This window comes from Phoca vitulina, unplaced genomic scaffold (assembly GCF_004348235.1).
Source record: "Phoca vitulina isolate PV1807 unplaced genomic scaffold, GSC_HSeal_1.0 scaffold2, whole genome shotgun sequence".
NCBI classification, from domain to species: domain Eukaryota; kingdom Metazoa; phylum Chordata; class Mammalia; order Carnivora; family Phocidae; genus Phoca; species Phoca vitulina.
Window position 1 is genome coordinate 98,880,643 of NW_022589705.1, and position 20,278 is coordinate 98,900,920.

The 20,278-nt window shown below is 66.1% G+C and overlaps 1 protein-coding gene across 1 annotated transcript in view; it reads left to right on the forward strand.

Moving 5' to 3' along the window:
* Nucleotides 1-20,278, forward strand: part of MEGF6 (multiple EGF like domains 6) — an 87,162-nt gene that overhangs the window by 49,678 nt on the left and 17,206 nt on the right. The window contains 6 exon segments of the mRNA XM_032418706.1: nt 9,300-9,422; nt 16,639-16,764; nt 17,654-17,776; nt 18,934-19,056; nt 19,419-19,556; nt 20,040-20,159. Of these exon segments, the coding sequence (XP_032274597.1) occupies nt 9,300-9,422; nt 16,639-16,764; nt 17,654-17,776; nt 18,934-19,056; nt 19,419-19,556; nt 20,040-20,159 (753 nt within the window).

Below are 20,278 nucleotides of genomic sequence, written 5' to 3' on the forward strand. Positions count from 1 at the left end.
AGTAGCCCTGCGGCTGCCCCGATGTCCCCCGACGAGCCGGTGAGCACGCCCATGCCCTTGCGTGCTAGCTGGCCACAGGCTGGCTCGCCACCTTCTCCAGGAAGCCTCCCCATCGATCAGCCATCACCATGTCCTCTCCTCCGAGTGCAGCGTGAGCTCCAGGGCCGTCTGTGTGTCCCGGGCAGCTCAGTGTCCTCAGTGAGAGCCAGGCCTGGGGGGCCGTGCCCAAGGTGGGGGCTGTCGGCGTTCTGGCCTCGGGCGCTCCCAGGGCTAGAGCTGGCCTCCCCACAGCCTTTGCACGACAGCCGGGGAGTGAGGCCAGGCAGCCGCCGCCACCAGAGAGCCCCATCACACGCACGCATGCATGTGCACACGTGTGTGGGAGGCCTCCGGCGCAGCTCCGGGCCGGCTCTCCGCGGGTGCCTCCGGGGCCACACCGGGCCTCGGGCTCTCTGGTGTGGTCCCGGCGTCTGGTGCCGCCCAAGCTGGCTGGTCCCCGGAGGAGAGCGTGTGGGGCTGAGGCTGCTCCACCTTGGGCTCCCCGGGGGGCCCATGTGTGAAAGAGGAGGGCACCCCCAGTTCCTCCTGGCCCCAGCCAGGGGCAGCTGCAGTCAGGAATGGCAGCTAGGCGCTCAGAAACAACCGTGGTTTTAAGTTCCCTTTCCTCTGCTTGGGTGAGGAGTCCCGCCGGGTAATGGGTTTACCACGAGGCTGGCGCTGGGATCAGCTGGCTCCCTGCTCCTGAAATAAACTCAGGCAGCAGCCTGGGGGGTGGGGGGGGCGGGCGTTCTGCGTGCAGGCGGGCTGGACGGCGTGTGGCTCCAGACTGAAAGCTGACCTCCTGCCCTGGGCTGGGCTCCGGACGTCAGGGTAGAAAGAGCCAGGCAGGTGGTGGCCACCTGAGGGCCCAGAGGTGGCCGGGAGGACCCTTGAGCCCTCCCTAAGGCCGATGGAAGAGGAGCCTGAGAGAGAAGCCTCCTTCCAGCCCCTTCCTGGCCCTTCTTTCCTGCCTCTGGGGGTCCTGTCGGGGGCTGTCTGGTCACTGGCCTGGCCTGTTACAGTCCCTGTGTCCACTCGGGCACCTGCTTGTCATTGCGCCCCTCCCCCCCAGGAGGGACACAGGACCCGCCCGACTTCAGCAGGGGGGGAGGGGAGTGAGCAGAGGTGTTAGCAGAGCCGGGGCCCGGGGCATCCCAGGGCAGCCTGTCCGCCCGTGAGCGGGCACGGCCTGGCCTCCTCCCCCGCCCAGCGCCCAGCACCACGGCTGCCTGTGGGTGCCCAGCACCTGCTGTTGTAATCTGGAGCCTGCTGTGCCCGTGGGCCTGCATCCTCGAAGTCCGGGCACCTAGGGGTCCTGGGCAGTGACTTCTGGGGGCTTCTCTGTGCCACTCCTCTCTCGCGTGCCTCTGTCTGCAGAGGGCTTAGCTCCTCCTGAGACGTGGGGACCCGGGAGTGCCCAGCCCCCAGGAGGTGGCGAGATCCAGACCTGCGGGCTCCCCCTCAGAGGCCAGACAGGGTGCTCGATGCCTTGGCCTCCTTGGGTGCTGTTGGAGGGCCTGCTCAGCCCATGTCTTGTCCCCCCGGAACAGACTCCACAAGTGAAGGGGAGCTTGGCCGTGCTCTGCTTCCTGCCGGCCCCCCTGACCCAGGCACATGGCACTTCTGCCCTGAAGCCCCAGGTCAGGGGCCTGTGGTGGGATGGGCCCCACGCTCAGGGGTAGTGTGGCGTTTTTGGGGCGGCACGGGGCCCTCACCCCAGCCCGGGGCCTGGCGAAGGAGCCCAGTGGCCGCCCAGCTTGGAGAGGAAAGCTGGAGCCGGCCCGGCGGGTGGGGGGAAACAGCTCCTTCTGCTGACACACAGACATTCCGCCGGGCAGAGACGCCCAGCCCGCATTTCTGCATCGGGAAAGCATTTCCCAAACAGCTTCCAGACCCCACAGCCGCGGGCCTGGATGCGCTTGGCGGCACTGGGGCGGGGGTGGGGGGGGCAGTGGGGGCGGCTGTGGGCACTGTCTGCATGGCTGGTGGCGTTCTGCACTCGGCGGGTTGCTCCCTGCACCACCATGCCGAGTCCTCCTGCCTGGCCTCGTGGGGATGGAGGCCCAGAGCCCTCCGCAGTCCCTGGTCCTTCAGGGGCATGCTGCTGGAGCTCATCCCATACCGTGTGTTGTCCTGGGTTCTGAGGACCTCACTGTAGCCCTCAGACATTGCTGGTCCCCAGAACTGTGTCCTGTGGGCAGGACTTGGGGTCTGCACAGGAGACCGAGGCTGGTGCCCCCCGCTTCCTGTCTTTGGTTCTTCCTCCTCCCATGGCCCTGGTCCTGAAAGACGTCAGAGTGGAGTCTGCATGGGACTTAGTGATACTTCACGGGGTCTCTGCAGGGCCTTCACCCCAGAAGGGTGCTAACAGAGGAACCCAGGCCCTGTTGCCCAGCAATCTGAGTCAGAGCTTCTGATGGTGTCCCTCTGCCCCTCCCTTGGAGACAGAGCTTGTCTCCACGGCCTCCTGTCCCCCTGCCTCCTGGCTGGTGGCTGCAGACGGGGGGACCCTCGGGTTTCTATGAGCACTGGTTTGTGAGCTGTTGGAAAATGAGATTTACATTGCAGTAATAAACTGCTAGCTCCCGCGGAACGCACCGTCCAAACAGCGATCTGACAGTGTGCCCATCAGAGAGACTTAGGGAGGCTTCCAGGGTGAGAGGCTAGAGTTCAAGGGCTGGTGTGCCGTTCAGAGGAAGGACAGGAGAGAGGCTCGCCCAGGAGGCCGTGGCAGACAGGCAGGCAGGCCCCAGGCAGGCCTGTTTCTGCCCTGCCGGGTGCCTGGCAGGCGGGGGGCCAATGGGAAGGGCTGGCCTCTGCACTGCAGGCAAGACTGGGCAAGGTGAGGTCGTGCCTCTCTCCCACGGGCTTGAGGTTGCCCCCTGGGACCCCCTGTGGGCTGGGCAGAGTGCCAGCCAGCAGGGCCTTGGCCCCAGTAGTGGACCGGGAGGTGGAGGGCCGGCCTGGGCAGTGTCCCAGGGGTGAGACCTCAGGGGCAGCATGGGGCTGCTGGTCAAATGCTCATGAGGCCTGTATGCATAGGGTCGTAGGATGCTGCCTGCTCTGGACCAAGCTGGAGCCTCAGGCTGTGCCCTTGAGCGAAGTGGGGGTTCAGGGGTATGGGGTAGGATGTGCCTCCAGGGCTAATGTAGCCTGACACCTGGGGCTTGCTGCCCTTGCTAGGGAGTCCATTTTCGCTCTGACCCTCTCCCACCTGCTGTAGGGGTGCAGGGACTCCTTCTGGGTGTCAGCCCCCGTCCAGTGGAGGACGTGATAGTGCAGGGTGCTGGACACCAGGCTTGGGGCTGCAGGCGTCTTTACCCCTGGGGATTTCCACTTTGGGGGTTGGACTCTCCGTGCCTGGCTCTCCATCCGCCTCACACTTGACAGAACCCAAGCCCGCCTGTCTTTCTGAAGCCCCCAGTGGCATTGCCAGGGTGGCCTCCTTCTCTGCCTTGCTGTCTTCCGTGTAGCTGCTGGGAACGCATGTGTCTGTGTACATGCATGTGCTTGCACATGTCTGTGCGGGGTCCTGTGTGTGTCACGTGTGTATTTGCACACGTGGGTCTGTTTGTGCACGTGTCCCTGTGTGTCTGCCCGAGGGGTGCCTGTGTGCGTGCCGCGGGTCCGCGTCTGGGTGCGAGAGCGCGCCGGAATGCGCGGGGCGCGGGCGGTGCACTGCGGGTCCAGCGCGGCCCGCGGGGGCGGGGCGGGGCGGGGCGGGAGCGGCCCCTCCGCCTAGTGGATTTGGCCTTCACCTGCGGGGGGCGGGGGGAAAGCCGAGAACAAAAAGGCGAGGGGCGGGGCGCCGGGCTCAGAGCGCGGCGGGCCGCTGGGGTGCGCGCAGCTGGCTGGCCGGCCATGGGAGCGTCCCGCGGCCGCGGGGGACTGGCGGCGCTCTGGTGCCTCGGGCTCCTGGGGGGCCTGGCGCGCGTCGCGGGCACGCACTACCGCTACCTCTGGAGGGGCTGCTACCCGTGCCACCTGGGCCAGGCCGGCCACTCCGTGAGCGCCGGTGACCGGAGGCCAGGTGGGCGCCGGGCGGACTCTGCGAGGGTGTGGGGCGGGGGGGCAGGTGCCCCGCTCCGCCGCGAGTTCCCTTTGCACCTCTTTTTGAAGCTAGCCGCCCAGGCGGCTGACAGAGCGGAGGCTGGAGGGAGCAGGGCGGCGGCAGTGCCGCTGGCCGCCGCTTCCTCTGGGACAGGGCCCTTCCTCCCTGAGTCATCCGACCTTCTGTCCCCTCTCTGGTCTGGCTGCGGGGTCTGCTGACAGCTGAATGGCCTCTTGACCAGAGGGAAGAGAAACAGCCCCTTGCCTTTGCCTGTGGCACGGCGGGGGGCCATTTGCCCTGCACTGGCCGCTCTGGGGGGGGGGCAAGCAAGAAGGCAGGCTCAAGAGAGAGCCCTCTGGGGTCCCTAAGCAAAGTCTGCCATTCCAGGGTCCCCAGAGCCCGGCCCCTTGGGGGTCGCGTGTGGATGTGGCAGGTGCTATCCTTTCTGTCACCTTCCCCAAGCCTTGGGGGTGTGGTCAGCCCAGTGGGCTGCAGGGTGAGCCGGGAGGACCCCAGCAGTTCATGGAAAGCGGATACACCCTTGTCCGGGTCCATCCCACACGTCCCTGCACTGTAGATCTGCTACCCACGCTGGGCCAGCCTCCCGCAGGAGCTCCTTGGAGCTTGGGGCTGGTCATCCTCGGGAATGGGAGGCGATGCACGGGGAGTCAGCACCTGGGTCACAGCACGGGGCGGGCGCTCCCCTCCAGGCCGTCCCTGGCCCCTGAGTGTGGCTCTGCGCAGGGCACCCGGTCTTCTTGGAGGTACTGGCCCTGCTCTGCTGTCCCTGAGCCATCCCAGCTGGGGCTCAGGCTGGGTCCCCACGGGGTGGGCAACACCCCCACTCGGTGGCTCAGCCAAGGCCAGGCCGCTGTGGTGTAAGTGCGGTGAGGCTGTGTAGCCTCCAGAGGGGGGCTGTGTGGGGCTGGGCTTTGGGGAGCCCCCACCCTGCTCTGGGGCCTGCGTGGCCTTGAGGAAAGGAGAGGACGAGGGCCTGTGGATGACGGGGTGCCATCTCTGGGCATGAGGACCCTGTGGCATGTTCGGGGGAGAGCAGGATTCTGAACTTGATAACCACGTGAGTGGGCTTCCTGGCAGCGTCCCAGAGGGCTCAGGTTTCCGTGGAAGCATGGGTGAGGCTTCAGAAGGGGCTGACTGGGGGGTGTCTGCAGGGGCAGCTTATGGACCCCGGCATGAGCCCCTGGCCCGGGAGCTGGTGGAACCTCCATGGGCTCCCAGCAGCATCGAGATAGGCCGCCCAAAGCACGACCTGGGGAGTCAGGCCGGTGTTGGCTTGGACCCGCCTGCCCCTGGCTCCTCCCCGTGCCGGCGTGAGCTGCATCGGATGTGTGGTGGCTGGGCTTCGGGCTGGAGAGGGCAGAGGGGGTTTGCACCTGGCTATTATGCCTGGTTCCATTGGATCAGCATGGGAGACTCAGGACCTTCAAGCTCTCTTTCAGCTGGGGGTCGGGGGGTGGGACCCAGGCCCCCCTCTGTGCTGTCTGGGAAAGTGATGTTTTCTCTGTAGTTCCAGGGCCTAAGGTATCAATGCTCAGTTGGGGCCCTGCCGTTTGGGGCCTCAGGGCACTGGTCCCACAGCAGGAAGCACTGGGTGTAGGCAAGTTGGCTCAGCCAGAGAAAGCAGGCCTGCAGGACAGGCCCCGGGGAGGACATCCAGCCCCCAGAGAGCACTGTGGACCTCACTGGGGGAGTCAGGAGGTCGGGCTAGCCAGAGGCCCCGTGTCTTCCCATCTCTTTCTCCCTGACCTCCTGCCCCCTCCTTTAAGGGCCCTGTGATGACACTGGGCCCACCTCGAGATCCTTAATGTAAGCCCACCTGCAGAGTCCCTTTTGCTGGTGGGACTCTAGGGATTAGGATGTGAACCCTTTGGAGGGCCATTATTCAGCTGACCCCACTCAGATCACTGAGCCTGTGGCTGTCAGGTCACAGCCATGGCCACGGTCACAGGGTCAGCAACTCCAGGTGGTTGGAGTTGGCTGAGGACAGCTCTGTTCTGCCCCCACGTGGCTGCCTCTGGAGTGGGGCAGGCAGGGGTAGGGAACTGGGTGCTGCCTTGCTGCCCGAGTGTCTGTCTCCTCTGAAGGGGCCCCAGCAGGAGGTCAGGTGGCCAAATGCCCCGCTGCCCTTCAGCAGGCTGCCCTTGCCCAGAGAGGTGAAGGGGGAGGCCTCAGGTCCTTCAACCTTGAGCTGCCCGCCGTGTCCAGATACCCACACGGGATGACAGCACTCGGTGGCGCTGGACGTGGGGGCTGAGCGTCATTGCACCTGCCGGGCTGCCGCTCACAGATCCTGTCCCCGCCAGGCGCAGGTTGCCGATCACCAGACAGCGCAGCCCCAGGGGCCAGGGGAGAGCGTGGGGCTGCGGTCAGTGCGTCAGCCCCTCCCGAGAGGGGCGCGGCGCTGTAGGAGACGGCTTGCAGACCTGGCCCTGCGCATCTTAGCAAGGAGCGGCATTTCTGTCCACTGGTGTGGACGCTTGAGTCTGAATGTTCCTGTGCGGGCAGCAGGGGGGCCAGAACAGTGGTCATGTGGGCAGGGGGTGTGAGCCAGGGCGGGAGGCCCCGGCTGTCAGGGCAGCCCAGCTGGAGGGGCCCTGCTGGCTGACGGCAGCCTCCTGCTCCTGCATTCCCCGAGTGCTTCTTCTCAGATTGTCTGTCCATTTGGTGTCCTTGCGGCCCACAGGCCTGCTGGGCTGGCTGAGGGGCTGATGCTGTCCGGGGCTCCCCTTGCATCCTTGGACGGCTTGCTCAGACCTGCCCGGGAGCTGCTGGAGGATGTGGTCCTCCAGGTGGGCTTGGCCCCCCAGCCAGGGGTCCAAGCAGCTCAGAGGTGTAGCGCTGCCTGAGCCAGCCTCTCTCCTCGCTGGGGGTCTGGAGTGAGCCGAGTGTGAATGTGGGGCTGCCGGCGGAGAGCAGGGTTTCCAGAAGCAGCGCCCCTGCCTGCCTGTGCATCCGGCCCCAGGGCCACATCAAGAGCACAGCAGAGTGCCAGAAGGACGCCTGGCAGGGCTGGTCTGGACACTGCAGCTGCCGTCCATCCCCCCCAGACAGCACGCACCTGGCACATCTTCCCCAAAGCTTCGCTAAGCACCTACTGTGTGCCCAGGGCCGTGTCCCCTGCGGTCTCATCTTTACCTCTTTCTGAGCCCCCGTGGGTGGGTGCTGCCTGCCCTCCCCTTCCATCCACTCCCCACCCAGCTGACTCTCCCGCAGGAGGGCCCTGGGTCCCTCTGTCCCCCACCCTCTCGGCGGCTCTGCTGGGGGCCTTTGGCCTCTGCCTTCAGGCTTCTTCCCCAGAATCTCCCGGCTCCGTTCTGAGAGAGCTCCAGGCTGCCACGGGCAGAAGAGAGCCTCCCTGGGTCTTTGGTCTTCTCTCTGAGGCGCTTGGCGGGGCCCCGGGGGTCTCCCCGGAGTGGACCTGGCCTGTGTGTGCAGAGGCCCTGGCCTCCTGGGATTGGTTTGGTGTCATTTCTGGGGCGCCAGGTCCATTCTCAGCGCACGGGCTGGAGGCACGGTTCCCGTGTGTGTGGGAAGCATAAGCTCATGGGCAGGCGTTGGGGATGGCGGGGGGAGCCTCGCCCTGTGGCCCACCTTTGGCACCCTTCACAAGTGGGCTCAGACAGCCTGCATTTTAGGATGGAAGCATGGGAGCTGGGCATTTTCACGGGTGGGAACCAGAGGATGGAGTCGTGGCTTGTAGATGTTGGAGTGGAGCGTCTATGTGTCTGTCTCCCTGCTTTTGTGGTTGGGGAGGCCGGCTACTCTGTTGGTGAGGCTGGTATCTGAAGAGTGTGGACTGGCCCGAGGCCCGGGCCTGGGCTTCCGTCCCCATGCCTGGTGCGCCAGGGCCCCCCCATGTCTGCAGTGGCTCCCCCCTTGGTCTCCGTGTCTCGCGGACAGTTGTGTCCCTCACACACAGGTGTTTGCCACGCACACAGGTGTCTCAGCAGCCCGTTCTAACCACCTCAGTCGCTGCCCAGCCTCCCCGGGGGCCCAGGTTGGTGGACGGAAGTCTGGAGGGAGGGGTGAGAGGTGAGGGCAGCCCCCACCTTCCCTGTGCCTCTGCATCCCTGCTGGAGGAGGTGACCCTCCTGGGGTGCAGGCCCGCGGGCCTCCAGCTCTAGGGAGGGTCTTTCTCCCTCTCCAGTTCTCAGCTGGGCTCCTGGGGAGGCTACCCAGGGCCTTTGGGCTGGCCTCATGCACTTCTGGTCAGCATGTTCCCTGGGGCCTGAGGCGCGGTGGGCACGGGTGTCCTGCCCTGGTGGTCGGTGGTCTCAGATGGGGGGTGTTCTCCCGGAAGTGCCTGGGTCCTGTCTGGGGGATGCTGCTGGTGGTCTCACGTCCCCCTGGCATCGGGAGGCCCCGGGGGGGACCTAGGCAGACATCACCCGCGTTAGTTCCCCGGGACAAATACAACAGTAGACATTTATTCTCTGACTGTTTTGGAGGCTGGAAGTTCAACATCAAGGTGTCAGCAGCTCCCTCTGACCCTTCCTTCTCTGTCCTTCCAGCCTCGCGTGGCCCCCCCTTGTTCCTTGGCTGTGGCCACCTCATTCCAACCTCTGCCCCCCCGTGTGTCTTCTATGAGGACCCCAGTAGCTGGATTTAGGGACCCCCCCCTTATTTAGCACAGATAACTAATTACATCTGCATCTTAAGGTCACATTCTGACGCTCTGGATGGATGTTAATCTGGGGGACATTGTTCAGCCCTCCTACCCCCCTGCCAAAGCCTGGGCAAGGGCATCTCATGAGTTACTGGTTTTTCCTTTTGGGCTCATGGGTCCCAGAGAAACGGCTGACACTGTCCTGAGAGTATTTCTGGATTTGGACTTTGGAATCGAGCGTGAGCTCCAAGTTCAGTCTTGAAAGGCGTAAGGAGCTGGGCTTCTCCCCACCTCAGCCCAGTGCCCTCTGCAGCCCTTGCATTGTCCAGACCGCCGCTCCCTGCATTCTCTCTGACCCCCAGGGCTCCCCACATTCTGGCCACCCCCAAGGTGACGGCCCCGCCCCCCGAGCAGGCTGGCCAGGTGTGAGGGGCAGGCTCCGCCTTCTCCCCACTCTGCTCTGGCCAGCGTGGGCCCGGAGCTCAGAGCTTGGGCACCTGGGCAGGGTTCCACGTCCTCAGTGAGGGGGCCCGGATCGGGGTCCCTGGGGCGGCTAACCCTTGGCCCTGTGTCCCTGTCCAGATGTAGATGAGTGCCAGATGCACAACGGCGGCTGTCAGCACAGGTGCGTGAACACACCGGGCTCCTATCTCTGCGAGTGCAAGCCCGGCTTCCGGCTCCACGCGGACGGCAGGACCTGCTTGGGTAAGCGCCCGGCAGCCCTGGGTGTGGCTGGCCCCATCCTGGGCCCCGTGCTACCTCCCTGCCTGGGCTCCTGGCCTGGGCAGTGCCCCCGCCCTCCTGGCTGTGCCCACGGGGCTGGGGATGGGGCCCCTGTCCTCCTGGACTAGGAGACCCCAGGGGGCCTGTTTGCTCAGTGGCCCCATGCTGCTGAGTGTGTGCATCTCCTTGGGGTTCTTGCCGGCCTGTTATGGGGCAGGGCTCCCCCATGCTGAGGCTGAACGCTGCGACCCTGGGATGCTGAGGCCATGTTCCTGGGGTGCCTTTCCTGGGGAGGAGCCCCTGGGCCACCGCACTATAGAGGGCCTTCTCAGCCGAAGCTGTGGTGGTGGGTCAGCAGGGTCCCAGGCCCAGGGACCAAATTCGGGAGCGACTTGGGTGCTTGCTGGGTGGCAGGGGAGGCTGGTGAGGGCAGGGGCAGGGCCAGCTTGAAGCCACTCTTGGCCTGCAGAGCTGGGGTTCCTGGGCCCGGGCTCCCCCACCCCAGCCTTGGGAAGCATAGGGGGCTGGGCTGTGGCAGGTGGGGAAGAGGTAGCTGAGAAGCAGGACCCCAACCCTCACTTCCTCTGCAGGGCCTTTTTTCCGTGGGAAGTAGACTTGACGGAGGTGCCCTGGCCACAGCCTGCTGTCCTCGCAAGCATGGAGGGTTACCGGGGGGGGGGGCGGTGCCAGGCGCCCATTGAGGTGGAGGGTGGGGGGGCTGCAGGCCAGGGTCTGGTGTTGAGCACTCAGCGCTCAGTACCCCCCCTCCCTTGCCCCTCTCCTGGCTGGCTCTGGACGCCGGGGCCAAGAGCACGGGGCTGCTGTGTCTGGGAGGCCGTGTGGTGGTCATTCTCTGGGGGGCTGGGGGCAGGACCCCCCTCGTTTCCACCCTGGAGACGGAGTGGGCGTGGCAGGCTCGGAATGGCCTCGTTCCCGCTTGCCTTGTTGCTATGTGGCAGGGCGGCCCGCCAGCCCCGGGGGGCCCTCCGGGCACACACTCTCACATGTCCGGGCGTCCGCAGGGAACGAGGCAGCTACTCCGCAGTTTCTCCGGGTCGGGAAGTGGAAACAGATGTGGGAAGTGTTGTAATGTGCTTTCAGACGAGTCTGATGGGGTTGCAGCCCCCAGCTGCTGCCCTCTGGGGGCTGGGGGGCGCTTCTGGGAGCCCGCTGGCTCACCCAGGCCCCCGGACGTCCTGGAGAAGGGTGTCCCTGGGGGCTGGTCCAGGGTGGGCCGGGCCGGGCCTGGGGGGTGCCCACTGCCCCCTCCCTGCTGTGGGCTCCCCTGTGAGGGGCCTGGGGCTGGGGCACACCTCCCCCTGTCTCTCTGGTCTCCCCATCTGCCGATGACGCCTTCCCTGAGGTGCTGGATGGCAGGAAGGCCCGCTGGTGATGGGTGAACAGCATGCAAAGGGAGGGGCGCCTTCCTGGGACAGGCTGTGGCCTCTGAGAGTGGCCTTAAGCTGCTGGCTGTGGGAAGTTCCGGAGGGGTGCTCCCAGCCCACCCCCCTGCTACACTGGAGCTCTTCCCAGGAGCCTTCCCCCGTGTGCTCCAGGCTCCAGAAGTCTTGATTTGTCGCATTGGCTTATTTAAAGGTCTCTTCGGGGTCTGATGCCAGGGCTCCTGGGCATGGTGTACACAGCCTGGCAGGAGGCTGCTGGGACCTCACGGCCCCTCTGCCCGGCACCCCCAACACCGTGCACCCAGGCAGGCCCCAGGCGGCCTCCGGCTCTCGCGGTGCTGGTGCCCACCTCCTGGCCACTCCCCATCGCTGCAAGTGGTTTTCTCAACGCTGGTGTTGGGCCTCTCTCTCTCTCTCTTTTGACTATGGCTCCCAGAGAGAAATGCACACTCTGCCCCAGTTACCTGCACGCACCTGGCTCTTTTTGGTGGCTTTCTTGTACCAGGAATCCCCGGGAGCTGACAGCTTGCCAGGGTGCAGGCCGGTGCCTGGGTCCCCCACAGGGGTCTGGGGTTGGGGCGGGTTTGTCAGGCTTGGTCCACTGGGAGCTGCCTTTCCTGGAGGGGCCTGGACTTCGCTGAGAAACTTCCAGAGTGGACAGGGGTCTCCAAGGAGCTTCTTCACAGGCAGAGCGGGAAGTGTTTGCCCTTGTTGCTGATGTACCCCTTTTGGTTGCTGGGGGACCTGCCCAGCCGCAGTGGTGGCCAAGCATCTTTGGTCGTGGATGAGCGGCTTCCAGGTGGGGGCCTGGTGGAGGGCGTTGCTGGACCCTCCTCAGGCTCTGAGTGGTGTGGAGCTGGATGGACTTCCTGCCACTGAGAACCGTGGGGCTCTGTACCCCTCTCCTCTGGGGCTCCCAGGGTACAGGACATGGGAGGAGCTGGGCCTTGTCTGAGGTTTCCAGGATGCCTTCTGAGCTCAGATCACCCTAGGGCTGCAGCTGATACTTATGGGAGGAATTAGTATAGGAGTCCTGCCCCCCCCCCCCCCCCCCCCCCCCCCCCCCCCCCGGGCAGCTACGGGGCTGGCTGCAGAGCTGGAATGCAGCTGCTTGGGAACCTCCTCTGGGGCCTGCTGGGATCCTCTTCTGGAGGAGGGTGCTGGGAGCTCTCCTGGGACTTTGCAGGCTGGCAGGAAACAGCCCCAGGCGCCTGCTCCCATCCAGCAGCTGGGAGTAAGAAGTACAGAGATGCTGGATGTTGGGGGTGGAGAAGGAGCCCCCCCCCCCCCCCCCGGGATATGACCATCGTTCCTGTGTTGCCAAGTCAAGGGGCCCTGAGGGATGTGGGAAGTCCTCAAAGGCACACTTGAGAGGGGGCCTTGAGACACACAAGGGGGCCGTGAAACACTTGTGGAACTTGCCTCCAAGGCAGGGAGAGGACAGGAAATGCACAGCTTTCTCCTTTGCAGAAGATCTGGTGGAAATAAAACACAGAAAGGTTTCAATTCTTAAAAATGAGCATTTGCCAGAAGGATTTTGCCATCAGCCCAAGGCCCCTGAGCACCACCCACTTAGCCTGGGCCCCAGTGAAGCAGCAGTGGCCTGGCATCATGGGGCACTCCATTGCCAGGGAGCCTTCCTGGGTGTGTCCCCAGCCTCTGGGGTGAGAAGAGCAGGGCCCAGCGTTAGTCTGCCCTGCTTGTCACCCTCTGGTCATGGAGCTGGCCTCTTTCCTTTTCCAACCTGGGGCAGTAGGGCCTGGGAGTGCTTTGGTTAGGTGACATGTTTAGGAAGGTCATTTTTGCTTCTCTGTGACATCTTGCGGAGCGCCAGCCTATAAACCCACAGAGACCCGCCGCTGGGTGCTTTAACACTTGGTGCTGGGAAACCCACCTCCTCTGTGCAGCTGGGCGCTCTGAGCCTACAGGACACCTGCCCCGTGGTCCCTTCTGGATCCTGCTCTTAAACATGGATGCTTCTCCATGTCCCCTTAGGCAAGCAGTGCACCAGGGGGTCCCTATAGGGACCACGGTATCACTGGCTGCACCAGTAGAGGGTCCCGTGTGATGCCCTGGGCCAGCCACTTGGAAGAGGGGGGCTCTCCATCCTCCCCTCCCCTTGGCCTCTGCTCCTATGGCCTTTTGGACTCACTTCTCCCCGCCTCCTGCCACAACACCAACCCTTGGGGAGGATTCTGCTGTCAGCATGCACTCCCCACCCCCCTTCACCAGTGGCCGGATGCCCCCGCCCTGGTTCCCTCTCCTAGGAGTCCCATGGGCCCTGTGGTGCCCACTGCATGGGGGAGGGGCTCCCCAGCTCTCCCTTTCTCTGGGCCTCAGGGCAGTCTCTTTCCCAGCCAGGCCGGGGGTCTCCCAGTGAGGGGGCAGCGAGGGGAGGCCCGAGGGAGGCCGCCTGGCCCTGCCGGAGGCCCCAGCATCTGGGGCTGGTGCCAAAGCCACAGGCAGCGGGAAGGTAGAGATCTCCAGGCTTGTCTCCATACCCCTCCCTGCAAAGCTGCACGTGCAGTTCTGAGAATGTTCCCAGTGCCCCCCAAACCGTGAAGCAGGCTGCAGCTACGAGAAAGCAGTGTGCCTTCCCAGCCCCGTGGGCGGCCCCACCCCTGAGACACCCCTGGGACGTCTCTGCTTTGCCCAAGCCCAGGGGCCCAGCAGTGCAGTCAGCCAGCGCCCAGGGGTGATGGGATGGTCACCCTCCAGCCCAGGGGGGCCAGGGGCAGCGGACACCCAGCGGGGAAGGAAGGGCAGACGGGGCCGTGTGGCAGGGAGGGTTGGAGCCAGGGATGGGGTTGGGCGGCTGGGCTGTGCGAACAGCAGCGGGGTGTTCATGCCTCTGCTTTACCCCGAGGTGGGCGGTGCTGGGCAGGCGGTCGGCACAGCCTGGGTCCTGGGGCCCTGTTGTGGCTGTCTCTCCCTGGCTGGTGGGTGTGTGGCCTGTGATGAGGCTGGTCCGGCCCCTGGCACGTGGGTGAGGGCGGCCATTGCAGAGCCTGCAGCACGGGGGCCCCAGCCGAGGGTGAGGGACAGGACAGCGCGCACAAGGCAGAGGAGCGGGCAGCCCATGCCTGGAGGGATGAGGCGGGCAGAGCCCGAGGGAGTTGCCTCTTCTGCCCTGCCGTGTGGCCCTGTCCCCAACAGAGGGCTTTCCAGAAGGAAGGACCGTGTGGGTGGCCTTGACCGCACGTGGTGGGAGGCTCTCGGGACCTAGAAACCAAGCCGGTCCGAGGACCGTCATTACCAAACCGCGTGAAGGCAGTGGGAACCAGAGCCACCCCTGAGCCTGCCCGGAAACCACGGGGCTGGGTTTGGAGGCTGCAGCAGAGGCGGCTGGTGGGCTCGGCGTGCTGCTGACAGCACTGCCCTCCCGCTGAAGCCAGGGCACAGCCCTTTGCCTTGCCCGCAGAGCGGCTCAGGGTCAGCCGTCCACCGTCCACCTGCTGCTTCCTCACGGCACTCGGATGCGCCTGGCCCTGGGCTCCCGCTCCACACCCGTGCCCGGGTCTCGGGGCTGCCCCTGTGCCTGCACGAGCAGAGACCCTGGGGCACAGGCAGGGCTCCCCCCACCCGGGGACATGTGTTTTCTGCTGTCCTGTCTCCAGCTCAGGTAGGGCCCCATTGCCTTTGGGAGTGGACGCCTCGCCGGGAGGCCCCTGGGTGGTGGCGGCCCCTGCTGGCGGAAGGCGGGGTTGCAGGCCAGCTCCTAGAACCCGCGCGCGGTCGGGGCTGGAGCCCTGGGTCCTGGAATTTGCACACCCGGGAGGGAGGGTGTGTTAGCTCAGGCGCTGTAACAAGTCCCGCTTCCGGGCGGCTTGAAGAGCAGAAATTTATTTTCTTGCAGCTCTGGAGGCAGGAAGTTCCAGATCATGGTGCCGGCCGGTGTGGGTCCTGGTGGGGGCCCCCTTCCTGGTGACCCTTCTCCCCGTGGCCTGGGATGGAGGGAGAGACACAGAGAGACAGAGATCTCGCGTCTCTTCTTATGAGGACGTAAATTCTGTTGGATCAGGGTCACAAGTTTATGACCTCATATAACCTTAAGTTTCTCCACAAAAGCTTTGTCTCCGAGCACAGTCACGTTGGGGGTTCAGTTTTAGGGGTGCGCCTGTGAATCTTGGAGGGACACAAACACTCACCCCAGAATCGCCCATTTTCTGCTGGGCGCTCGGCCTTGCTTCCGGTCTGAGCGTGGTCCTGATTTGCGGGAGCGCCCAGGCTGGGACGTGGATTCCACGGCCGGGATTTGAAGTGACGCGAGGGGCCTGGAACCTTCCCCACCAGCTCTGGGCACCGGCCACGCCGAAGCCGGCCCCTCCCCGAGCTGCACAGCCCAGTGCCTGAGAAGGATCTGCCTCGTTGAGCTTTCCGGGAACCCGTGGCACAGGATGACATTGGGCTTGGCTCCCTCATGCACACAGCTTGGGAGCATCTGGAACGTTAGGACTCGGGCAGCAAAGTGGCAGGAGACTGGGGCCCGGGTTCCCTCTGCCCCCCCTCCCGTGATTTCTCCCCCACACGCTGCAGCGGGCCCTGTGCCTCATTGTCCCCAGGCCCGACTCGGGGGCTCTGCCTGGCAGGAGAGGCTCCTTGCCAGCTCTGCCACAGCTCCCTGGGCCTCCTGGGTCCTCCTCCCTGTCCAGCCGGCTCCCCTGCCCTGGGCTCCAAGACCCTCCCTCTGTGTGCCTGTCCCACCCTGTCAGGAGGGGCTCTGGTCCCCATCCCGAGCCTCCAGCAGGGATGCAGTTGGACCGTGAACACAAACAGCTCCAGGACCGGGCGGTGCTTAGGTCATGCTCGGAAACGTCTGAGTGACAGAGCTGGCTGAAGCATAGCGTGTCAGCAGGGCCTCAGGGGGATCAGCGCAGACTCGGGGGTGGCTGGGTGGGGAAGGGGCTTTGCGGCTGGGCGACAGCAGATGTGGCAGCCGGCCTTGGTTGGGCCCAGGCCTCGTGTCTCTGCCGCTCCGCTGGGCACGTGGCAGGTGCAGCCAGGAGACCCAGCCGCCGCTGCCACCCTCGTGTCCTGCCTGGGCGTGTCCCGCTAGGGCCGGGGCCCTCGGCAGGGGCTCCCCCACCCTACGCCTCACGTGAGGAAACCGGGTGCTCTCACGAGTGCTGTGTTTTGGATTTTTCAAACGTGCTTGCCTGGAAAGGCGCTAAGAGCATCAGCGTGGTCCTGGGGTCCTCAGAGCCCCATGGCCACACGCCTGGTGTGCGTGGATGCCGTGGCTGGGCCTCAGTGCCGCCAGGCCTGCCGCCCCTGCTCCCACATAACCCACCCGGGGGCTCCAACAAACAGGAGCGAGGCCAGGCCTCTGGGCCGTGGTGGCCTCCATGGCAGCCCCACGCCCACGCCGGCCCTGGCCTGACAGGAGAGTGGGAATGTCTGGGCCCCCTCCGCCCGCGGCTGGCCTGCCGCCTCCTCCGGGAGCCTCCCAGGCTGCCTGGCCTCTGGGCCCCGGACGCGCTGGCTCTCGGTGATGCGGGGTGGCTCTGGAGCGCCTGTCTACACCCGGTCCTCAGGCAGGCTGGGGACAAGGATCCGGAAGCGGGTCATGGTCCGTGTACCCTGTGTATGGGCCGAGAAGCGAAGCCAGGCCCGTGAACACCATAGGAACAGTGTCCCCTCTCAAAGTCCTGCTTCTGGGACAGAGATGGAAAGGAAGAGGGGCGCAGAGAGTCCTGGACGGTTTCTGCGGGAGGTGCGCCGAGCCCGACGAGGGTAGGCCCCTTGGCTGGGTCGTCGTCCTGAGCTACGTGCACAGCTCCTGTCTGTGTCCCCAGCCATAACCTCCTGTGCCGTGGGCAACGGGGGCTGCCAGCACGAGTGTGTCCAGCTCACAGTGACCCAGCACTGCTGCCAGTGCCGCCCCGAGTTCCAGCTCCAGGAGGACGGAAAGCGCTGTGTCCGTGAGTGTGCCGACAGCCCTCGGGAGAGGGCACGGGGGGCTGGGACCCCCACCAGGACTCCCCAGACCCACCCAGGGACCCCGGAGCCTGAGCCCAGGGCAGCTGCTGGGACTGAGGCTGGGCTCGCCTCCCTGCTTGGCCTCTGGGGCCGGAAGCGGGGCTCAGGGGAGGCAGGGCCAACTTGGCTGCCCCGAGGTGGTGGGGCATCGTCCGGCCCACGGTGGGTGTGGGGGAGGAAGCCCCTTAGGCTGTGCTCTGGGATCCTGCATCCGTTGGGGACAGGAAGCCCAGGATAGGGCATGTGGGGGATGGCAAAGAAGGACATCCTGCATGTCTCTCAGTTCTAACGCCTGCCCTGGGCTTTGTGTGGGCATGTGGGACCCAGGCTCTGGCCCTTGGGTGGGAGACGCAGGCCGGGCCCCACCTGGCATCTTGCCCTGGGGTCTCGGGGCTTCCTGTCATGGAAGGAGGAGCCTTGCTGATGGAGACGGTGGGGCAGGCTCGGGGGCCCCAAGATGTGGAAACGGGGGGTGCTGGGATGGGGCAGGTACTGAGAGGACTCGTCCACACCTGGTCTCATGGGTCTCAGGCCAGGAGGGAGGCTGGGCCTGAGGGGCTGAGCAGTGGGGGCAGAGTGGCATGGGGTCGCAGGGCTGGGGGGCTGCAGGGCACCTTGGCTCTGAGTAGGAGGAGGCTCAGGAGGGAGGCTGGCACCCTCTGTCTTTGCAGGGGTGTCTTGGGGGCTGCCACATCTGGGAGAGGGGAGACCCCCACTGAGCCCGTTAGACTGGAGCCCAGAGGCACAAGAGCACTTGGGGGGTTCACGGGAGGCCTGGGGCACCCCAGATCTGCTGGAGCCCCCATCTTCCCTCTGGGCCTGTGACCGCAGGGAGAAACCCGTGCGCCGACCGGAATGGCGGCTGCATGCACACGTGCCAGGCACGCCGCGGCCTCGCCCACTGTGAGTGCCACGCGGGCTTCCTGCTGGCGGCCGACCGCAGGTCCTGTGAAGGTGAGCTGCCCCTCCCCGTGCTCCGGCCCCACCCTGGGGCCGGCTGTGGGGGGGCCCGGGCCCCAGCCGTCGCTGCACCCGACCTTGGGCGGGGCACGGGGAGGGACAAGGAGCCCGGGTCTCCTTTCTGCAGAAGCAGGTGGGAGATCTCAGCTTGTTTCTCAGTAGTTCTTGTATCCGCTTAGTCATACGTGGTCGTCGGGGAAACAGAGGAGGCCACGGAGAGAAGGAAGGGAACGTCACTGGGGCCGGCTTCTGGATGTTTCTACGGGTTGTTTGTTAGCACGCGCACTTCGAATCGTCCCAGATCCCAGTGGGGCACCGCTTTCTAGAACGCGCGCCTTCGTCCTTGGCTTCGGGGGTGCGGGCTGCACGTCTGCGGTGCTTGTTACCCCATCACAGGAGTCTGGGGGCGCCCTTCCTCCCTGTACACGCAGCTCTGAGGAGGGGTCTTGCACGTCCCCGTCACTGTTGGGGTGCGTCTAGGGCAGGCGGGGGCCGTTTCCCAGGCGTCCTAGGTGGGGGTCTGAGAGGCGGGGCCGCAGGGTGCGGGCCCCCACGGCACCGACACCAGGAAGGAGTGTTTTCGGCGCCGTTGCCCTGGCTGCTGTGGGTGCCAGGGGCTGTGGCGGGCTCAGCAGGAGACGGGGTGAGGGTCAGCTTCATCCGAGGAACCTCAGGGGTGCGGCCAAGTGCAGTGTCGGGGATCGGACAGCGGGATTTGGGCCTCATGGCCGGTGCTGTGGGTGCAGAGGCCGATGGTGGCCCCTGGTGTCCGTGGGCCCCTAGAGGCAGGCCATGGAAAGGCCCCTCCCACGGCGGGCCCGAGGCCGGGCTCGGGGACTGGGGCAGCACAGCTGAGGGAGGTGGGTTCGGAGACGGACCCCCTTGCCCGATGCTGCTGGTCCAGACCTGTGTCCTCCTCACCCTGAGAGGGAGCGTGGTTCTGCCCCCCGGGTGCCGTTGACGAGAACGTGGACGCTCCGGTGGGCTGCCCCGGTCATGGAGCCTTGGAACAGGAAGTGGGGAGAGAGCCCTGGGTCTGAGCCCTGAGCCCTGACCCCCAGTGGGACCCGTCCACACTGAGGCCCCCCCCGGGGGGCCGCACCTCCCAGGCCAGCAGCCCAGAGCCCTCCGCCTCCATCTCTCCCGTGCAGATGTGGACGAATGCGCCACAGGCCAGGCCCAGTGTGCCCACGGCTGCCTCAACACCCGTGGGTCCTTCACGTGCATCTGCCACACTGGCTACGAGCTGGGCGCTGACGGCCGGCAGTGCTACCGTGAGTGGACAGTGGGTGAGCACTGGCACCCCGGGGTGCAGAGGGGCCTGGAGCCGAGACTCAGTTCCCCAGCCTCCACGGGTGCTGGTGTGCTGAGGCCCGGCCGAGGGGCAGAGCTTTCCTGCCAGCCGGGGGCAGTGCTGTGTGCGGGGCCTGCGGTGGGCCCCGGGGCGGCGCGGGTGCGTGAAGGGGGCGGGGGGGGGGGCAGAACATTCCAGAGCCCGCCCAGCCCAGGAGCTGGGTGCGGCCCACTTCCCAGGAGCATGGGCCTGGGGGCTGCAGGCTGGCTGCCGGGCGGGGGGGCTGTGGGAGGGGGTCACCCGGACCCCGTCCTGCATCCCTGCTGCTGGGTCTCATGGCAGGCATCGAGATGGAGATTGTGAACAGCTGTGAGGTGAACAATGGGGGTTGCTCGCACGGCTGCAGCCACACAAGTGCAGGGCCCCTCTGCACCTGCCCCCGGGGCTACGAGCTGGACGAGGACCAGAAGACGTGCATCGGTGTGCAGCGGCACCCTACACGCTGCCCCCCACGCCCCCCACGCCCCCCACGCCTGGGCTGCGTGTCGGCTTGATGCCATGACTTGGCAGCTCCCTCTGGTTCCCCTCTCCGTCCTGCCCACTCTGCCCTGCGCCGGGGGCTGCGCCGGGGGTGGGCCCTGCTGAGCACCTGGCACCCACACCCCATTGGCCCCATTGGACTCCCCAGTCACTGGGTTAATGTCGCGATTGCTGGGAGTAGCACCTGGAATCCGGGGGGGCGTGAGGGGGACCCTGCTGCGAGATGGACTCCCCACCACCTGCAGCGCCCAGTCTGGCCCCCACAGCTCTGGGGCGGCCCTGGGGCCCTGGCGTATGTCCTGTGTGTCTCTGGGGCCAGGGCGGTGTGGGATACGTGTGAGCGCATGCGGGGCCCGTGTATTGGTGGGCGAGGGAGGGCACGCATGTGGGCAGGTGCCAGTGGGCCCCGGTTGTGCCCCGCAGACGTGGACGACTGTGCGGCCTCCCCGTGCTGCCAGCAGGCCTGCACCAACAGCCCCGGCGGGTACGAGTGTGGCTGCTACGCCGGCTACCGGCTCAGCACCGACGGCTGCGGGTGTGAGGGTGAGCAGGGGTGAGGGGGGGCGGGCGGGGGCGAGCGGGTGCGAGGGTGAGCAGGGGTGAGGGGGCGAGCGGGTGTGAGGGTGAGCAGGGGTGGGGGGCGGGCGGGGTCGAGAGCGGAT